The sequence below is a fragment of the Camellia sinensis genome, chromosome 14, assembly GCF_055761805.1.
Source record: "Camellia sinensis isolate YWXY chromosome 14, ASM5576180v1, whole genome shotgun sequence".
In the NCBI taxonomy this organism is placed as follows: domain Eukaryota; kingdom Viridiplantae; phylum Streptophyta; class Magnoliopsida; order Ericales; family Theaceae; genus Camellia; species Camellia sinensis.
Window position 1 is genome coordinate 32,136,350 of NC_138974.1, and position 20,004 is coordinate 32,156,353.

The 20,004-nt window shown below is 34.6% G+C and overlaps 1 protein-coding gene across 9 annotated transcripts; it reads right to left on the reverse strand.

Annotated features, from left to right (window-relative positions):
• Window positions 1-1,936: 1,936 nt before the first annotated feature.
• LOC114287661 (uncharacterized) lies at window positions 1,937-18,719 on the reverse strand. 9 transcript variants are annotated; one of them, XR_014350849.1, is made up of 18 exons: window positions 18,570-18,710; window positions 17,230-17,356; window positions 16,345-16,483; window positions 15,035-15,186; window positions 9,769-9,852; window positions 9,615-9,677; window positions 9,190-9,321; window positions 8,889-9,089; window positions 8,239-8,358; window positions 7,461-7,510; window positions 5,543-5,705; window positions 5,275-5,412; window positions 4,598-4,720; window positions 4,402-4,500; window positions 3,169-3,261; window positions 2,970-3,073; window positions 2,625-2,755; window positions 1,937-2,531 (listed from the first exon to the last, which is right to left on the reverse strand). XR_014350849.1 is itself a non-coding variant. In XM_028231095.2 (18 exons), the coding sequence occupies exons 2-18, from the start codon at window positions 17,344-17,346 to the stop codon at window positions 2,394-2,396; spliced, it is 2,028 nt and encodes a 675-aa protein (XP_028086896.1). In that variant the 5' UTR covers window positions 17,347-17,356; window positions 18,570-18,719; the 3' UTR covers window positions 1,937-2,393. The 9 variants fall into 9 exon arrangements, 6 of the variants coding, with proteins under 6 accessions (XP_028086896.1, XP_082762205.1, XP_082762207.1 ...); XR_014350848.1 differs by having other exon boundaries at window positions 5,543-5,720; XR_014350847.1 differs by having other exon boundaries at window positions 7,440-7,510.
• Between the last annotated feature and the right edge of the window lie 1,285 nt (window positions 18,720-20,004).

Consider the following 20,004-nt stretch of genomic DNA (forward strand, 5'->3'; position numbering starts at 1 on the left):
CTTTAATATATAAAAACGGAACACTTTTTAATAATATAAAATTAAAAAAAATAATAATAACAAAATTATTTCCAGACATTTGGACAAGCACATAGTCCACTTCCACGCTTCCCGGAAGAGTTGCAGGTTCTAACCAGCCTGCCCATGTTAATGGATTCGTTTTCTCTCTCATACATATATATATATATATATATATATATATATGGATCATGTTACTTTAAATTATAATTAAAATATATATAAATTATAATTAAACATCATATAAATATAATTATAAAAAAATCGATTATAATTAGAATAACATCATCTTCAATATTATACATGTTATAATTAAGTCATAACTAACACTATAATAAATATAATTAAATATTATAATTAAGTCATAACTAATACCACAATAGATATAATCAAACATCGAGCATATGGGTGTGTATTATAAAATTTTCTTATATGAAATGGTGTCTTTTAAATTAATCATATCAAATCTAGCTTTGGTGAGAATTCACTGGCTTTCCCAAAAGGATTTGCACAAAGAAAGTTTACTCTATTTCTTTCCAATAGAAGTTTGTAAGTTTGTCATGTAGATAGTGAAAGTATGAAATTTTTGTCATTTGTTGCACATAATTTTCTATTTTATTATTATTTATTAAGCAGTTCCACTCTGATTTCTGTTTTTTGGGGGGTGCAGGACATTTGGGGTGAAGGATGAGATATTCTGCATGTTCGAGGGAGTGCTGGATAACTTGGGGAGCCTGCGATGAGAGTATGGTCTAGCCAAGCCTGCAAATGAAGTAGTTTTAGTGATAGAAGCTTACAAAGCGCTTCGTGACCGAGCCCCTTTCCCTCTAAACCAAGTGGTCGGACACCTCGTTGGCAACTTTGCATTCATTGTGTTCGACAAGTCCATGTTCACAATCTTTGTCGCCTCCGTAAGTGGTTCTTCTAACATCGAAAAATACACAATAATAAATGGATACTAGCAATTCATTATATGTTCATGGAATTTCTTCTAACAGGATGAATCAGGCAAGGTTCCTTTGTACTGGGGTATCACTGCTGATGGATTCTTGGCATTTGCTGATGATGCCGAACTGCTTAAGGGAGCGTGTGGCAAGTCGCTCGCTTCGTTCCCTCAGGGTGACTATTTTCAATTATTACACTTCGTTTCTAATTAATAGTTAATCTCCCGGTCGAGGTACCCACGCAAAGAGACTATTTCCACAATTTGAACTCGTGAATTGGTTGCAGGATGCTTCTACTCAACAGCAGTGGGAGAGCTACAAAGCTATGAAAATCCGAAGAACAAGATCACAGCTGTTCCTGCGGCAGAGGAAGAGATGTGGGGTGCAACGTTCAAGGTGAAACTATGATAATCTAGCAGAATGGCACAAAATTGAAGTTTACAGTGTCAGAAGTTCTAGGTTCTGGATCCAAATTGTGTTTTTTAAAGTTTTTTGTCCAATCAAGGAAAATCAGAGCTAATTCCACCCAATTTCATATTTTTCTGCTGACATCAGAACTTCGGGATTTGAATTTCAGGTGGAAGGACCAACAGTTCTTGCCGCCACAGAATAAGATCCCTTTACTGCCACAACTTTCGCCCCCAGAGAGAGAGAGAGAGAGAGAGAGAGAGAGAGGAGACTACTAGTGTGATTGTTCTGAGTGGCATATAAATAGACTAGGGAGAGCTGATGGACCAAACAGGTTTCAAGGTTGAGCGTGCTGCTTTTCCTGTTACTGTAATTCCTATCGTTTATCTCCCTTCTGATAAAAATTGCAGAAAAAGGATGTAGTTCTGGCATGGTCCGAACAATTGTTTTAGTTGTCATGCCTTCTTCTTCTTCTTCTTCTTCTTCTTTATATAATAACAACAAAAAAATTATAAAACAAAGACAAACAGAAATCACATGAAGAAGAATCAGGGGCCATAGATATATTTCTTTTAAAGAAATACTTCAGAAACTCATTCACTAAACAATGTTACAACAGCTTACATTTTAGTTCATCTTCAAACACAATTTACTCGGGTAAGAAGACAGATATTCAAATTTCAAGGAGAGCCTCAAAATGGGGATAATGATGCAGAACTAATATGGAACACTGGAAGTAGAAGAGCCTTGGGTTGAAAATTGCCTGACTTTCACCCCCACAATCAAGCAAGGAAAAAAAAATAAAATGGTAATATACATGGAAAGCGAGGTGTTGCATCTTCTTAACCTAAATCCAGGGGCCAATGGAGTTCCAGACTGGTGTCGAAAGATCGTTTTGAACGTATTGACTGGATCAAACTTCATAATAGACCTTCCAAAACTATGCCTCGGATTTGATTTAGGCACACAATGAGTACACCCTCTTTGTATGGCACCCATTGGTTGAGAAGTGTCATTCACTGATCATCTTCGTCTTGCAGCACTTGTAAAAGCCCTGCAATCATTCTGTATCCTGTCTGCATACATTGGCAGGCGAATAATTTCACGAATCTCATTGAACAAAACTTCCTCTGTGATATTATCCTTTATGCTCCGCATCACCTGTTTTCAACTTATCAAGCAGCTTCATTTGTCTAAAACAAGTACAAAAGCTTCTGGAAACGAGAACAAAATAGTTTAAATAGTAAGGCGGACCTTCTTATAGGTGTTGAATTCATTTGGAGTTGATTTATCTGGCCTGATCCGCATACAGACCCAAACCCCTTCCTCGGCATCCCAAGAACACTCAATAATCTTCCCTGAATAGGAACTGATAGCTGATGCATCTGCACGTTCATTCAGAGTATGAAGAATCATGATCAAGAGTTCATAGCAAACACAAAGCATCCAGATTGAAAACAGAAACATTGTTGCAATAAAGTAGGTTATTTGACAAAAGCTAGCCAGATGGCCTTCCAGATGCAGGTACGATGCAGGGATATTTTTTTTCATATTGTTGAAAAATGGAAAATATCAAACAAGAAAATGATGGCCCCAAACCTTTAAAAACAACCCTGTTTCCTTCCATTAGCTTTTTCTTTCCACGTTCATTCAAAAAAAGTAGTTGACGGTTATCAACTGCGACCTGTCAACACAAATATCTTCTACATTTAGATGGTCATGGTAGCAAGTGAATGCAAACAAGTCTGAAAAGGAAAAAGATTGAACAAGAGCTCCATCTGAACAAAATCGATCTTACAAACTCATAGAGAAAATCAACTGAGTTCATTTCAGGATATTTCCACTTTAAAAGGCCTTCATGTGTGCGTGGCACGTAAGGGTCATCCCAGCCCTGGGAGAATAAAACCATCAGTAATCAATGTGACCAAACCATTAATCAATAACTGTTTATCTATGGGGAGCAGGGAAGGGTTTAAAAAATTGAAATGAAAGACTTAATCACGAACTTCATCTCCAAGTTAATTTGATAGTCATTATAGTTTTTTTTCAAAAAAAAAAAGAAAAGAAAAAACACTAAACTGATATTGAGGCGATCATATCACCGAGAGGCCCTAACAACATCAACAAGTTTTTCCGAACGAATCATATTTCGTCATTCCACCCTATCAAGTGCAATAGTCGATGCTAAACACTGATACAATAAATTTCCTTTTTACCTCAACCCACATTAGTTTTAATCTCTCTCACCATAGCATTTCCCTTGGTGGGACACATCACTCTTTTCCACCGGTGCATTCTTGGCCTTCTAGAACAATGCTGAAACAAATTACCAAATTTTCTCCCATTTTTATCTCTAGTTGATATATATATATATATACAAGTGCCATTACAATTTTCTTTCTTGTCTAACGCCTGGCACAAAATCTTCATCAAATCCTTAGAACATTGAGGAAAATATTTCTTTAACATATATAGTTTGAGCATCCTATCATAAGCAAAAAGATTTAAGGAATCATTTTTAAAACATTGAACTAGAAATATATTACGAATTGATACTGTTCCTCTGTTCCTTCGACAAAGTAACTAATATTTCCAAAGTAACATAATGTGAAAAATCACATTTTTCAAATACATACTATCAACTGACTATGTTGCAATATTCTTTTGACAAAGCAATTGGGAATTTCCAAAGTAAAACATTTTATTGTTTGCCACATCATTTTGGGTTTTGGGTTGTTGGGGGGGCGGGGGGGGGGGGGGGGGGGGGGGTATGGAGCATTTTTCTATTTTCAAACACATAATATCACCTGAATATGTTCTTGTGCATAGTAATTAATATTTCCAAAATAAAATAGTGCAAAATCACTTTTCTTGACACACATTTCCTATGCACTGAACATTCCCGTGTTCGTAACTGATATTTCAAAAGTAAAAGAATGCAAAAATCACATTGTTTGAACAGTATCATATTATATTTAAAGTTCCAGATTTATTTTTTTAATAAAGCTACCAAAAAATAATCCTTAAGAACCTGGAATATAAGACCATCTGCTGCATGTGAAAGTCTTGGAATAAATTCCTTTAAAAGCTTAGTAACTGTAGACAGCAAATAAAAATCCTTCCTCCTCACCTGACAAAGCAAAATAAATAATCAATAAAAGAAAAGAATGCAATGATTGAAAATAGAATTGAGGGCAGTTAATGATCTCTTGTTCCCCCTTTCATACCCTGAATGACTCCAAGTCGTATCTGTAGTATGGATTTCTGCTCTTGTACAAAAAGTCACGCTCACTGTTTCGAGGTTTGATCACTTCATTTTCAAGTATAGTCCACCGTTCACTGAATGGTCGCTGTAATGATGTTCAAAGACCAAATTATTCACCACCAGACAATTTAGAACCAAATAAGAAAAGGAGGGGGAAAAAAGAAGAAAAAAGAAAACAGGAACATACAACCACACATTAACCTACTATGAGATTCTGCGGAGTTTAGAGAGAAGTTATCAGGGAAATAATACTAAAGGACCAACTGTTAAGTCTTTATAGCCTGTAGACACCTGACATTGTTTAAAAAATTCAATGCGTACTTTTACATTTCAGAGAAGGCTAACTATTCTAAGATAAGCAGCAGTGAGGTGAAAACTGCTCTTACGAAAAGACTTATGGGAAAAAACAAACAAAACAAAAAAAAAAAGTCAAAAAGACTAACTGAACCACTCTTTGAGAAGGAATGATGGATCCACCTGTTGCAGACCACATGCCTATGTTCTAGCGTGGAGTAGAACTCCACATCAACATGTAATCAACAGATACTTGCAATTTAATAATATATGGGAGTAAAACTACATTATACAAGTAGAATAGCCTTTTCAATTGGTATAGCCACCATATATGATATGTCTAACCTCCATAATAAACACTTGGTTAATTGCTATCAGATCATAAATAAGGTATCTTCTCTCCTGCTTTTGCGTCTTTGGCTCAATGTCAATTACCATCTCTCCATCAAGTAATGTATAGTGATGCGTCTTCTCAAATATACCCTGACAACAAACAACATACATGAAAAAGGCCATCTACCAATTTTTTTAATTTAATTAATTAATTGATTTATTTGGAAACCAAAAACATTCTTAGGATAGAGAATATGAATATGGCATATTGCATGATTACCTTATTTGTGCTTTTGCAAGGAAACCGCAACTCAACCTTTCGGAAACAAAAATTTCTATCAATCACGTAACACCCATCCCAAGTAATTAGCATCATATATCGTGTTCCATCAGCTTTCCATGTGGCATAGTAATATCGCTGCCTTAAAAGTTGTAAATTGTCCCTGAAAATTGAAAAACTAGTATGCAAACTTAAAATTTTGAAAATAATGAGACAAAAATAGATACTATAAAGGTAAAATAGAATTCAGTAGGGTACAATCCCCAACTCATCTAGGTAAAAGCAAAAATACACTACCTTCCACATCATCATTATTATTATGATTATTATGTCCTGGGACAAGAATAATGTGATTCCAAAAGCAAACTTATGTTAAGTTTTCAACCCTCTGGGCAACCAAACATAATTTATTATTTCAAAATCCTCATTAATTACTAAATTCATAAAGCATCAATTACACATTTGTTCCTCCTTTTTTACTCTAACTGACTAATAAAGCAAATCTTCTTTCACGAATTAATACAGCATCAATCAGTCCTAAGTTGTTAACTGCACATTTCTCTTTTTTCTTTTACATTTCTACTATTGTTTAGCATAACTTTCTTGTGAGCAACTTCTAACCATTTACTAATAATCATGAAGTCTAATGCCATAAAGTGAGAACTTGTTCATTTACTTAGAGAGTATGAGGCATAACTGCGATTTTTCTTTGTATGAATTTGAAAATGGTGAAATGAATTTTGAGATCATGCAGCTTACTTCATTTATTTTTTGGGGTTGGGGGTCTGAGAGATGTTGGAGGAGTTGTGCAAAACTTGTATCTAGGAACATCAACAAATCATAGGACTGGATGAGGAAACAAAACCCATTAGAAAGAAATCCCCAAAAGGGGCACAAAGATAAAAAATTTTGGTGAACAAGAAAATGACGAGACCAAATACAGATTCTACATGAAGGGGATCAAGGAGGGAATTTAAAATATTCAAAAAAGGGCAGCTCGAAATTGTTAAAAGAACAAAACATAATAGAAACATTTAAGAAATCACACCTACTTTGACTTTTGCTCCAATGGACCTACTTCGACTTTTGCTCCAATGGCAAAGGTCTTAGGCCCTTGCTGGCAAAGGCTGAGTTTAGTCTAACTTCATGAGACAGATCAAGGCAATAAGAAATTCCTTCCTAAATACTGAGAAGATCACGAATATCTCAGGCGCTCTTGTGATTTGAAGACCATGAATATATGAAGCAGTCTTGTGATTTTGTAAATCCTCTTCTTTTAGGAAACAAATGTGCAAAAGCACTGTTGTCTTATACTTACAAGGCATTTTTCATTTCTTGATAATAATCCTACTGCTCCAAATATGGAGAGAACATCAAGAATACCGGAGGGATCCTTCAGGTATTTGAGAGGATCTCTCATCTCAGAAACCTATATCTAAAACACTTCCTTACCCTCACCTATACTTCAGGAAATTTTGGAAATATCCTCATTAGTGAATTTTACAATTAGGAGTAATCCCATAGCAGAGTTATAGCTAAGACAAGAAAGATAATTCCTTCAAACAACTTCTAAGTGCATTCTTACCCCCCACCCCCATAAGCTTGTTCATTCACTGCAGGTGATTATACATGCCATTCTACATCATTAGTGCTACATTTGCCTATTTTCCTTTTAGAAGAATTTCTGATCTTCCCTTCTCGTGCATTCTTCTAATTTAGTAAGGATACTGTAGAAAATTAAAAAAGAAAAAAAAAAGAAAAATCATGCATAATATTTACCTGTTCAAAACTTGTGAAACAACCTTAATGCATGAGGGAATGGAGCACAGACTTGAGATTTTAATCATTTTAATCAACAAAATAAAACAGAGCCATTGAATACATAATTATCACTAACAAGGGTGTGGCTAAATTGGACCTGCTGAGAGAGACAGGGTGTGACCCTGGAAATTGTGTGTTTCCTCTCGCCTGAAGACCAAGAAAATGGGATATTTTCCCAAATGTATCAGATAAAATAGAAATGAAAAGCACATCAAGTACAAAAAGCAAACACCTAAACCAATGATGTCTTTAGATTTGAAAAACATTTGTGAGGTAAAGATATCTATATAAATTATAAAATTAACGTCAAATAGATTTCCAACTTTCAGGTAAAATTTGAGTTAAAGAGAGAGAGAGAGAGAGAGAGAGAGAGAGAGAGAAATACAAAAGCATATGTTAAAATTTTGAATGTTTAAAAAAGAAGAAGAAGAAGAAGAAGAAGAAGAAGAAATATCAATACATGATATGAAACCAAGATTTTTTGTTTTTTTGTTTTTGTGATAAGAAACAACAGTAGTATACCATCATGGGTTAAGCCATCCATAAAACAAAAGAAAACACTAGTAAAAACCTTAAACAACTTAAATGAGTAAATATAAAATGAAACATTTAGCATGAAATAGAGAGGCAGTACCTTAGAGGTTGAAAAATAACAGAACCTATATAAAAATTCTAGAAGACTAATTACAGAGGGCAGTGAAAGCTACATATCAAAATTGCCAATATGAATACAATGATGTGATAAAAATGATCAAGCCATCAATCTCAAAAATTGACACCTAATAGAAGTAAATTTGAATTAGGAAGGGGGAAAAAAAAAAAAAAAACAAACAAACAAACAAACAAAGATACGAGAGGACCTCAAAAGTGCCTACCCGTAAATTCAACTTTAATGCTTGGTAGCAGAATTGTCTCATTGTCTGTAGTTTTTCAAAAGGTATGGAATCCCCCAAAACATCATCATTTGTCATTACTTCATTCCTCACAAGATTCTCCTGCAGTATTCAAAGAAATGATGAGTAACAAAAATAAATCAATCAATCTTACAGGCATTAACCTTGAAATTTAAGAAATGATAGGGACCTAGTATTATAGTTTATGAGCTTAATGAAAGGAGAAAGATGAACCATTCAAAAGATGATCTGCATATCAGGAGCAACAGAAGGCAAATGATCAAGTGACCTCGCTTACAAGGACAAGGCTATGCAGTGTTAGAAATTGAGTTTACCATATAACAATGCATTAAACTCTATGTATTAGATGTTCTATGCTACTTTGTAAACACCATTTTACCCTAAAATAAAAGACGAGCCATGCACAAGTGTCCTAAGACATGGGGATTCAAAGAATACAACAATTAGACACATAACCACAGCCAACACCCTTAATTCTATGTAACAAAGGTGCCTGACCCTACAGTCCCATAAATATTATATTGCATGAGAATGGTCAACAGTTGACAGTCAAATAGAAAAACAGAACTAGTAACTGGTAACAAGATTGTACTCAAACAGACAGCACGTACATGCAAAATGGAAGCCCCATCATCATCCTGATCAGGCACACTTCTATGATTAATATCAAGATCAGAAGATCTCTTCCATTCTGGAGTTTGGGGGCAAACAACAAATTCAGGCTTTTGTTCATTATGAAAACTGTAGAGTCCATCAATATAATCCCTTTTATAGATCCCTGGGTGACGTGCTCTAGAAAATTTCTCAATCGCCTGAATGATAAATGAAGCGAAACAAATACGCAAAATTAAGGACACTGCCAAAAGAGCCCAGTGCGATATATATTTGTCACAAGATAATCAAGTTACATACCTCGGTCACAGAAATTGATTCCGTACGGACAAGAAAATGAACAATCATATAACCTGTGCGGTTATGCCCATGTGTACAGTGGACAAGAATAATCTTATTTAAGTGCATCTGTTGAGATCTAAACTGCAAAACCTAAACAAATTATACGACAAGTATCAGTAACAAAAATAAAATAATATTTAAAAAAAACTGTTTTGAGGCGCCAATATTTCCAAATAAAAGAAAATTGCCATTCCTCCTTAGATCAATAGACAAACCATCTCATTATACGGACACAGCGCCAACAGAAAACATTTAAGTTGTCTCTCTATCAGGTTTAGACAAATACTGCCACACGGAGGATCTAACATGTGAGAGAGAGAGAGAGAGAGAGAGAGAGAGAGAGAGAGAGAGAGAGATTTAGACAGTTAAGTGGAAGGTTGTACCTCATATACAAATTTATCTACAGATGCATTATCAGGTACAGAATCCCTTCCTTGGCATTTGATCTGGGTCAAACAGCAAGTGATCAGGTATTGAATTTTTGTAATCCATTTACACACCAAAAGCATGATGAGAAACAACCATTCACATTCTTACCTTAACATATTCAATACCTTTTCCTATCCAGTCTGATTCCGGATAGTAACGACTTGTGTTCGTAAGATCAATCACCAAACCCAGCTGACAAATTAGTGAAGTGAAAATTTTTAGTTACTATTCATCGCAAAAAGTTAAATAAAAATTCATCAATGAAAACCTAGTTTAAACAGATGCTAAAACACCAACCACTAGCTAATAATGCAGGCAGAGCACAAACTCTATTTAAAATACATGCATGTGTATGTTTTAATTCATCCCCTCTTCATATCAATATGTTTACCTCCCAAGAGGCTTATCCCTGAGCATAATGGGTATAAGATGATGAACCCATTTGGGCTTGCCAAACTTATTTGAGGATGCTTTATTAAAAGGTGCTGGAAAATTACGCGATGAAAAAAATAAGTTGTGATTGTGAATATGTCTTACAAAGGTTATTCAAACATTGCTAAAATAGGGACATGTATTGAATTATCACTTTCAGTAGAGCAAAGTTTGAAAGTAGGTATAATTTGATGCAAGTATGAGAGGGGCCCAAATAACCGTGAAGCTAAGAAGAACCTTGAGGCACTTCTCCAAAAAAAAAAAGAAAAAAAAAAAACTAGCTTGGCACTTAAAATTAGTGGAAGCACCCTAAGCAAATGCCCCATTCAGACCTTCTGCTTAAACAGAAGCACCCTCTAGAAACAAACCCAAATGGGGTCTACCACACATCTCAAATACTTTGAAAGACTTGGAATGGTAGTCTACACCTACAAAACCATTCCTTCTAAAGATGACCCTTAACCTTACATCTTTACGAAACTTCCCAAAAGGACAAATTGAATTAAAATTATGGGAGCTTTTTTAATAAATCCTATTCTTTATGACTTGTGTTCCATTTAACCCATATTCTTTTTATTATTCCATTAGGTCTTATTTGGTGTAATATGACCAAATCACCCTTCTAGCTTTCTGCACCTATTTCTATTTTGAAATTAATAATAAAAAATAATAACAATTCCTTATTTCATTGAAAAAATCTCTCCATTATTTTATGGAGAGAATCTCTCATCATTCTAGGGAAAATCTCCTCATTCCAGGGAGAAAATCTCTTCTTTATTCCATAGAGAAAAACTCTCCCTCATTCTAGGGGAAAAAATCTCTCCCTCGTTCCACAAAATAAAATCTCTCACATTCTTAAAATCCTAAATCATCTACCTTTTGAAAACCTCTCATGTTGATGTGAACTTTCACATTACAAATGTATGCTGATAAATAAACATCTCCTCGTGGAACCATACATACTCTCAATGTTACATGAGTGTATGAACATTAATATTGGGTGTGACTACCTATTTGTATTACAGAATTAATGTAAACATTCACATCTCTATATACACATGATGTTTGTGCTGGTATGACTGCTAATATATAACTAACCTTCGAAAAAATAAAACACCTATCAATGTACTATGTGAATGTTCACAATAAACAACAAACATACCACTAACCTTCAAAAAAATAAAACTCATATCAAAATACAATATGAATGTTTACAATTTACAATTAACATACAATTACGCTTAAAAATTACGCTCATACTAATATAAACATTCACATTGCAACGTGAAAATATAAAATAAAATTGAAAAAAGTAAAAATCGACTATTTCAATTGTTCAATGGTAACAAAAATGATTGTTCAACCAACAAGCATAGTAACAAAAACAACAAACAAATATACAACTAACCTTCAAAAAAACAAAATTCATACCAAAATATAACGTGAATGTTCACAGTTTACAATTAACATACAATTAGCCTTAAAAAAAACTAAACTCATACCAACGTGAACATTCACATTGCAACGTGAAAATACGAAACAAAATTAAAAAAAAGTGAAAATCGATTATTTTGATTGTTCAATGGCAATAAAGATGATTGTCTAACCAAAAAGCATAGTAACAATCAATATACAATAAATCAGCAAATAATTTTGTATAACAATATACAAAAAAATCATCAAATAATTTATATATATAGACGCACCTTTTTAGAAAAATCTGTATATAATCAACTCCAACATAACACCGGCGAATAAACTACACAACATCGGTGACTACACAAACCGACAATGGAACTACAGTTTATGTATAACAATGGCTAAAAAATGATTGTTCATCGCCGGTTTGCCATCATCTCTGTTGTGAGTCCATCATCATCTCTATCATTGGTCTACATGTATAACTAACCTTATCTTCCAAATGTTCTTCCATGACAAGATCTTATTGTAAAATAATGGTGAAGGAAAATCTTTGATCAAGTGAACCCCTCGCATTGAGGCAAAGAAAATACTAAAAATAATAATCTTCTATATTTATACACAATATTATATATATATATATATCATAAATGAAATATATGTAATAATAATTTTCTCTCTCCTAGATATATGGTATAAATATATATATATATATATTATAATAGAAGTTTATAAGGGTAAAATAGTCCATATAATACTTCTAATATGGGAGAAAGGACCTATTGGAATATAATTTCAAATGTATGGGACTAAGTGGAACACAAAAATACTTTGTGGACTTTTTTGGCTATAAGTTCTCTAAATAGGATTTATAAATTAATCTCTCTAAACACACACAGCTCTACTTGCAGTTTTTAAAGAGAGAGAGAGAGTCGTAATGCGAACTTGAGAATGGAGGGTTTGATGATTCTTTCTTCTAGGTTAGGGTTTAGAGTTGGGTTTTCGATGTGGTCGTGTTCTTGATCGCAATATTTCTTTCTCTGTTTGTCATCGTCTTTTTGTTTTTGGCTTTCAATGGCTTGCGATGACAACTCTTTCGCTCTCTTGGGCAATGACGAAGGGGACGATATCTCGACCTTTCTCACCCACGTAGCCTTGAAGGCCGAGGCTTCTTCCGCCACTGCGGAAAAGAAGAAGAAGAATGAACGGAGCCACCACTCTCACTCTCCTCCGTCAAAACCTCTTCCTCCTCCTCAATCTATGAGAACTGAAAGCCGGGGAGGAACATGAGGCCAAGGTCATGGTTCAGGGAGGTCTAGTCAGAATGATGTGCAGCAGTTTGAGAAGGAGGGCTATGCAAATAGTTCTCAACCAAATAACCGAGGAGCCAATGGTTATAAACAGAATAGTGGTGGAACTGATGGTTATGGGAGGTACAATAGAGGGTTTGATGGTCCTAGAAGGAATCGTGGAGGGGACGTTGGGTATCAACAAAGCTTTGGAAATACTGATGGTTATCAAGGGAGTTATGGTGGGGATACTGCTGGGAACAAGGATGATGGCAATTGGCAGGGATGGGTTCATAATGGTGCGCGTGCGCGTGCGCGTGGGCGTAGACATGGAGGTGCTAGAGGAAGAGGCTTTGGTCAAGGAAGGGCACTGAATGAAGATAATGGGTTTGAGAAAGAGAGCCAATTTGTTAAGGGCAATCAGCAACTTGAAAATAAGGATCAGGGAGGGGGTACTGGTGACAGTTAGGAACATGTGACTGAGGACCGTTCAAGTTATGGTGGTGAGAGACAAGATAATGATGGTGGTGGTGGAGGATACAAAACTCGGGGGGATAGCTTCTTTGGTGTCCACAATGGAAATAATTATGAGGTGATGAATACCTTTGGGGCTAAGGAGGCACTTAGCAGTAATGAAGGTGATGATGATAGTGTGATCGTAGGAAACTACTGAAGTATCAAAAGATGCTTTTCAAGATGCTGCTCATGATTCCTCTGGGAACAAGGCTGAAGATGAAGAGGCGAAAGAAGCTAGGAGGAGGACCCAAGAGGCATTGGAAAAGGAAGCTAAAAGGAAGGCCTGGGAGGAAGAGAAAAGGGAAGAAGTAAAGAAAATGACTCTTGAACAATATCAGAAGGTGCTCCTTGAAAAGAGGAAAGCTTTGGAAGCTTTAAAGACAGAGGAAAGGAAGGTCACCCTTGTCAAGGATTTTGAATCGATGCAGGTAGTTGGGAAAAAGGCAGAAGACAGCAAACAGGACTCTAAGAAGGACAAGCTTAAAAAGAAGGATGACAAAGTTCACAAGTCAATGAGCATTAATGTGTTCCTAAAACCGGCTGAGGGTGAGGTTGAGAAGTGTGATAGGCGTGATGGATGTGGTCAAGGCAGGGGTGGATACAATAGAAGATCTTCGAATTGGCAAGCAGCTGATCCTGCAAACAAGGATGCTCGACAGGATGGATTCCAGAACCAACTAAGGGTGTGAGGATTATGTTGGGAATGTTGATAGGCGTGGTGGTGGACGAGGTTCAATGGCAAATCTCTCTAAAATTATATAATAATAATAAGGGGTGACCATTGGTTCAATGGTAAAACCTTGGCCTAATAACCTAGAGGTTATGGGTTCAAGTCTTGGGGCAATCACTTTATACACTATGCCAAAGGTCAGGTGTGTACCCAATCTTTCCCCTCTCAAGCACACATTAATGTGTACTAATTGGGTGTTGTTGTTGTTGTTTGAATAATAATAATAATAAGAATAATAAAACAAGATTCCGTGAAACTCTCTCCAAATAATTTATGACACTTTAAAAGTAAGCCAAAACTAAACAAAGCTCAAGTACCAAATCATATGCAAGGAATGTGAAATCAACTGTCATTAATACAATATCAGAAACTATTCAAGGAAACACACTCATTTGTGATGCATAAACTAACCAACCATATTGCTCATCGTCCACTCGAGCATGTAACAAACTCATTGACCTGGTATATCTAAGTTATACTTCGCCAAAAAAGAAGAAAAATAAGAAGAAATTAAAGAACAAGTGGGTCGTAAGTGGCTATTCCCTCTATAACTAATATTATGACTTAAGAAGTGTCATATAGGCTAACAAGGAGGAGTGGAGTGGCATCAATTCATAAGACCATGCAAGCTCATCACTGAATATTCCCCTGATGTTACAAGGAGACTTCCAAAGAGTCCAAAAAATTATCTGGCCTCTTCCATAAAAGGGTCATCAATATCCCCCTCCAAACCAAAGCACTAGGCAGGCCCCTCTTGAAGAACATTGATGCAAACAAACAAAAAAATTCAATGGGCAAATATATGCTGATCGGCCAAAATAACAGTAAAGATATTAGCAACTTAAGTGACATCTTAAATTTCAAGGGTCAATACAGCACCCTTGCAATACAGAGGGGAGAGGGCGCGCGAGCACACACTAAAAAAAAAAAAAGGGAGTCCAAAGGAGGATACATCATACTTGAAGAACTCCATAAGATCTATACTTACTTCTCTTCCTAACTGTCTTTGCTGATGAATGACTTGCCTCGAAGAGTATCTTTTTTCAGGATGGATGTACTCATTGAAGGATTCACCAAGAGGAACTTTTGAAGGAATGATACCACCTATTTCATTACCATATGCGGGGCAATCCAACCAACCTGCAGTGTGAGGATAATGCAAAAATAAACAATATCTGACTTCGCTATAAAAAAAAAAAAAAAAAAAAAATCACATTTTAATCCAAAATATAAAGTTTCAATACCCTAAATCTTTAGAAAGATAGAAACCACAACACTATTAAAGCATGAAAATTTGAAAAAACTCATATAATGCCGAACACCGGAAGAGTTCTGACCAAATAATAAATTTAAGTAAATATTAATTCTACAAGAATAGCACATTATTTTTTACAATACAGAATACTTAATTATTCTCTTCAAATATTTACAAATCATAACAATAAAAGAACAAAGAATACCACAGATCTTCACCAAGCATCCAGACACTACCAAAGCAATTCCCACATGTCATCCAGTTCAAAACCCGGTATTGGATACAAGGGTTAGTGCAGCTTCAATTCACACATGAAACTTGAATTTGCAATTTCAACCAGTTCACCTATTTGTCTAGCTGATATAAATTGTTTGCAACAGTAAATAATATGCTTTTCTCAATAAATAACTAATTCAGATGCCTTTTTTTTCATGAAAAAACCAAAACACATGATAAAAATGTATAAAAGAAAAGACATAACAATGAAATGTGAAAAGATATAGCTCCCCAACACACCCCAACTTCTTGTAGTGATGGGTAAAGGACATCTGTATTAAATATCAAATATAGACTATCAAGGATTTAAAAACCCTACTTAGGCATAAAATCACACTTGTATTGCTTCTACCTTCTACTGGAATATGACTTGATCAATTTCAGTTTCATGTCAGAACATCAATCTTCTACAATAAACATTTAAAGGGTAAATTTCAACACTGCATTTTGTTAGAACAGTGAACTTATATTATACCCATTAGTCACTCTTCTTATCCTCTGGTACAACCAAAGTAAACGAAGGGGAAAAGTGGCTAAGCATGAAATCCTAATAGTTATGTTATATGACAAGACTGATCAATTTAAAAACAAAAAACCAAACTCAAGATTTTGAAAAGTAAGATGAATATTATTCAAAAGACACTCATATACTGTTTAATAATTAAATACCACAGTTGAGTGACATACAAGCACTAAATATTTGTTAAGCTAGAGAAATATGGATATTTTTAATATTTATAAACAAATCAATAACCTTCATAGTTTACCAGGAGGAAGACTGTTCTGGTCAAAAGCTCTATGGTTTCTCATCTGAAATCCGGAGTTACGAGTCGATGACTGGACAACATGCATTGGTCCCTTGTCTGGGAATTCTCTTTTCAACCTTCGATGTCTTTCTTCTCTTTCCTGATGCATGAATCACAAAATCAGTAATAAAACACCAACAATGAAAAAAAAAAAAAAAAAAAAAAGAAGAAATTATGAATAGAAAACGAGAATATTGTACAGTATCCAACTTCATCTGTATGCAAAAGCATGCAACAATAATGACCCACTAATGTGCTCATCTTCAAGCCACACCCTTGAACATCATGTTAAGTAAACCTTCATGAGCAAATGCATTAGGATGAACAAAAGGTTAACAATCACCTAAATTAACCCTCCAACATCATATCATGGCAATCACCTAACCATGGAAGATTTTTTAAGCAGAGGGTGAGTGCACCACCCAAACTCAGGTTGGAAAGGTACTGAATAATAAGGGGTTTATCACCAACCCCACACTCAGTAGTGCTAACATTTACATTATTTGGAGGAGAAGGAATTGATGACACTAAAAAATATCCAACGTCAGGTGTATTGTGTTACATTGACACACTGGATACTTTCCCTATTGATGGAACCATATTAAAAAAAAAAAAAAAAAAAAAAAAATCCAATTTCAAGTCCTTGCTAATTTATGAGGCAAGCGTAAACATGTATAAGGACTGGATGTGGTTGCCATCATATCTAGACTACTGAAACAACTGTTTTCTTTTTTTTTTTCTTTTTTTTTTTCCTTCCTTCAAAAGAATACCATTGAACCTAATACTATTTGTTTTTTCTAATCAAAAAAAGAAACGGGTAAACTAGAAAGAAAGACAGAATAATACTTGGTGCAAGGTTTCAGTTGCAGCCAGGCCAAGCTTCCTTCCTGCAGACTGCTTTTCTATGTGCTCTTTATGTATCCTTTCATATTCTTCGGATGGAAGAGATGCATTTAAATCCATGGTAATAATCCTTCAACATCAATTAAAAAAGTTTTTAGTGCCATAGAAAACTAAGATGCATGCAACATCATTTAAAAAACATTCTGGTGACATAGAGATCTCAGAGGTCCAAATAGATTTTTCCTATATTAGTTGACCAATAATACCAAAAAAGTTGAGCTCCTGATGTTGAGTACCTAAAACTGTACATGGGGAAGAAACATTATACAAGCTATAACTTCTAGTTCAGTTGAAAAAAAAAAAAAAAAAAAAAAAAAAGGTCATTCATATGCTACTGGAAATTCAGTGCATGAATAAGGATGGAATGTTACCAACAACATATAAACAGCCAATCATATAAAATGCAAGATTCCAAAGCTCATATCTGCGTACTTCAAGAACTGAAAAGGCATAAAATGAGGGTGGCGCTTGTATAGCTTGCACATACAGCTTGATGAGAAATTTACGTGTCATAAGTTAGTTCTATAGACAAGAATTAATTACCAATATAGTATAGGCTGAACATTATTATTATCTTATAAATTGCACATTTTTTTTAATAGAAAAAACAATGAACCGAAATAAAACTTAATTCCAATCTGTTCATCCCTTACATGTTACATCAGTTGCCCTACTCATTCGAAACATTATGGGGGTAAAAAAGGTTTTGGTTCAATATCTTTTCTGTAAAAACATGGAGATCACAAAAGTGTAATGTTCAATATTGAAAGTGTACCAAACTAAAGTTCTTGGCACTTTGAATTGTTGGGACCCAAATAACAGATTGCCATTCAAACTTGCAGATTGTATGTGCACTAGTGTTTGGTTGTTATCTCAATACCTCTATGCATAATAATTAGTAAGATTACTCACTAGAAGACACTCAAAAATTTCAATCCTTGCACCATCCAAAACCCTGATCAAACCCTTCTCTGCCACCATGCCTCCTCAAACATTGTTTGGCTTCTTAGGGCTCACATAGATGAGTCCATTGACACTCACCCAATACAAATATAATTGTTTGCCATTAAAGAAAAGGAAAAACAGATTAAAAAAAAAAAGTTCAACTTCTGTGACGATTCGAAAAATTGCATACATCTCCTGAAATAAATTCAGATATAGAAAAGTGTTTTACTTTAGAAGATATATATATATATATATATACACAATTGAATCGAATAGCAAACGATAGTTCCTATAATCTGAAATACGAATCGACAAATCGATGAACCAAAAATTCGCACCGTTTTTCCAATCGGAATGAAGATCAATTAGGGTTTCCCGACATGAAGAGGGAACCAACAAACTAACCCAGCGTTCCGCTTTTATAGGTTCGTAGACCGACGTCGTTTGTTCATAACGTTTTCTAACGTAACCGACTTTCCTTCTTCCTACTTACATAAAATTTGTCTCATGTAGGTATAGTCATGAGACCTTTAATAAAAATATTAATAAAATTTTTAAAATTTCTAATATTTTTTTAAAAAAATGTATTATTCTTTTCACGCAACTTAATTATTTTTCTCCAATATGTAATGTGTGCTACTCTTTTCTACTTTAGTGTATAATTTTTTATTTTTCATTATTAAAATTTGGAAATTGTTGTTAACTTTTTATATATATAAAAAAAATCAACATTTTTTTAAAGAAATTAATAACAAAAATTTGTTTACTATTTTTTTATTATTATTATAAAAACTTAATCCATTTTAAAATTTCAAACACTAATTAATACCTGAGTTAACCCACCAACCTCTAATTATGGAGTGCACTGTTTTGTTTTGTTTTTTTTTTTTTTTTCACCTATACAATCTATCTGAAAGATCTTCAAGATCTGTTGCTGAGAGTTAATCGTAAAAATCATCTCTATTATCTGGTTCATTTTCTCATTGGTTATTTTCTTCTCCCATTACTGATGAATCATGAGAGATACTATGCTGATAGTTGGGGTACCGGCTTTCATCTACAAATGTTTCTTTGCTGAAGGGAAAACCTGGAATGGCTAAATTGCAGTATATCTTTTGATTTCTATCTTCGCAGACGAGACCACCATAGATTCCATTATATGCTAATAGAGTACTATTAGCAAATTTCCTTCATTTATTGAGCTGATCTCTAAATGAAAATTTCTGCATGGTCAAGGTCTCCGATTGAGAAGTCCTGGGTATCTTGGAAATGTTGAAGTTCCTCTAAGGTACATTTTATGTTTAGTTGGAATGCACCTTATTTCTTTCCATTCTGGTAGCTTGCTATCAATCAACATTTCTACAAACGGATGATGCTCTTCCATTATATAAAGTACTGAATGAGCAAGTTTATTTCCAAAATTATCTGTCTAATTTGGATCTGAAAAAATTATTCTAGAAACAAAGTCATAATCTAACAATTAGACAGCTGTTAGGTGACAAGTTTTGCCTTCAATTTCTATTTCCAATGGCTCAAAAGTTGCTAGATTTATCTGGCAAAGACAGATGCTGAAATCTAGATTACACTGACATCTATCAAAATATTCTGGCCTATCTATACATCTTTCTTCTTGTAAATAGGGTTGTTCTTTGTCCTCGTAGAGATAAGTCCACTGATACGCCATACCAGGGCACTGAACTCCTGTTATGAAGAGGTCTTGAAGAAATTGCTGTATAGTGACTAATTCATTATTTCTGCTATCTTCAGCTAAGG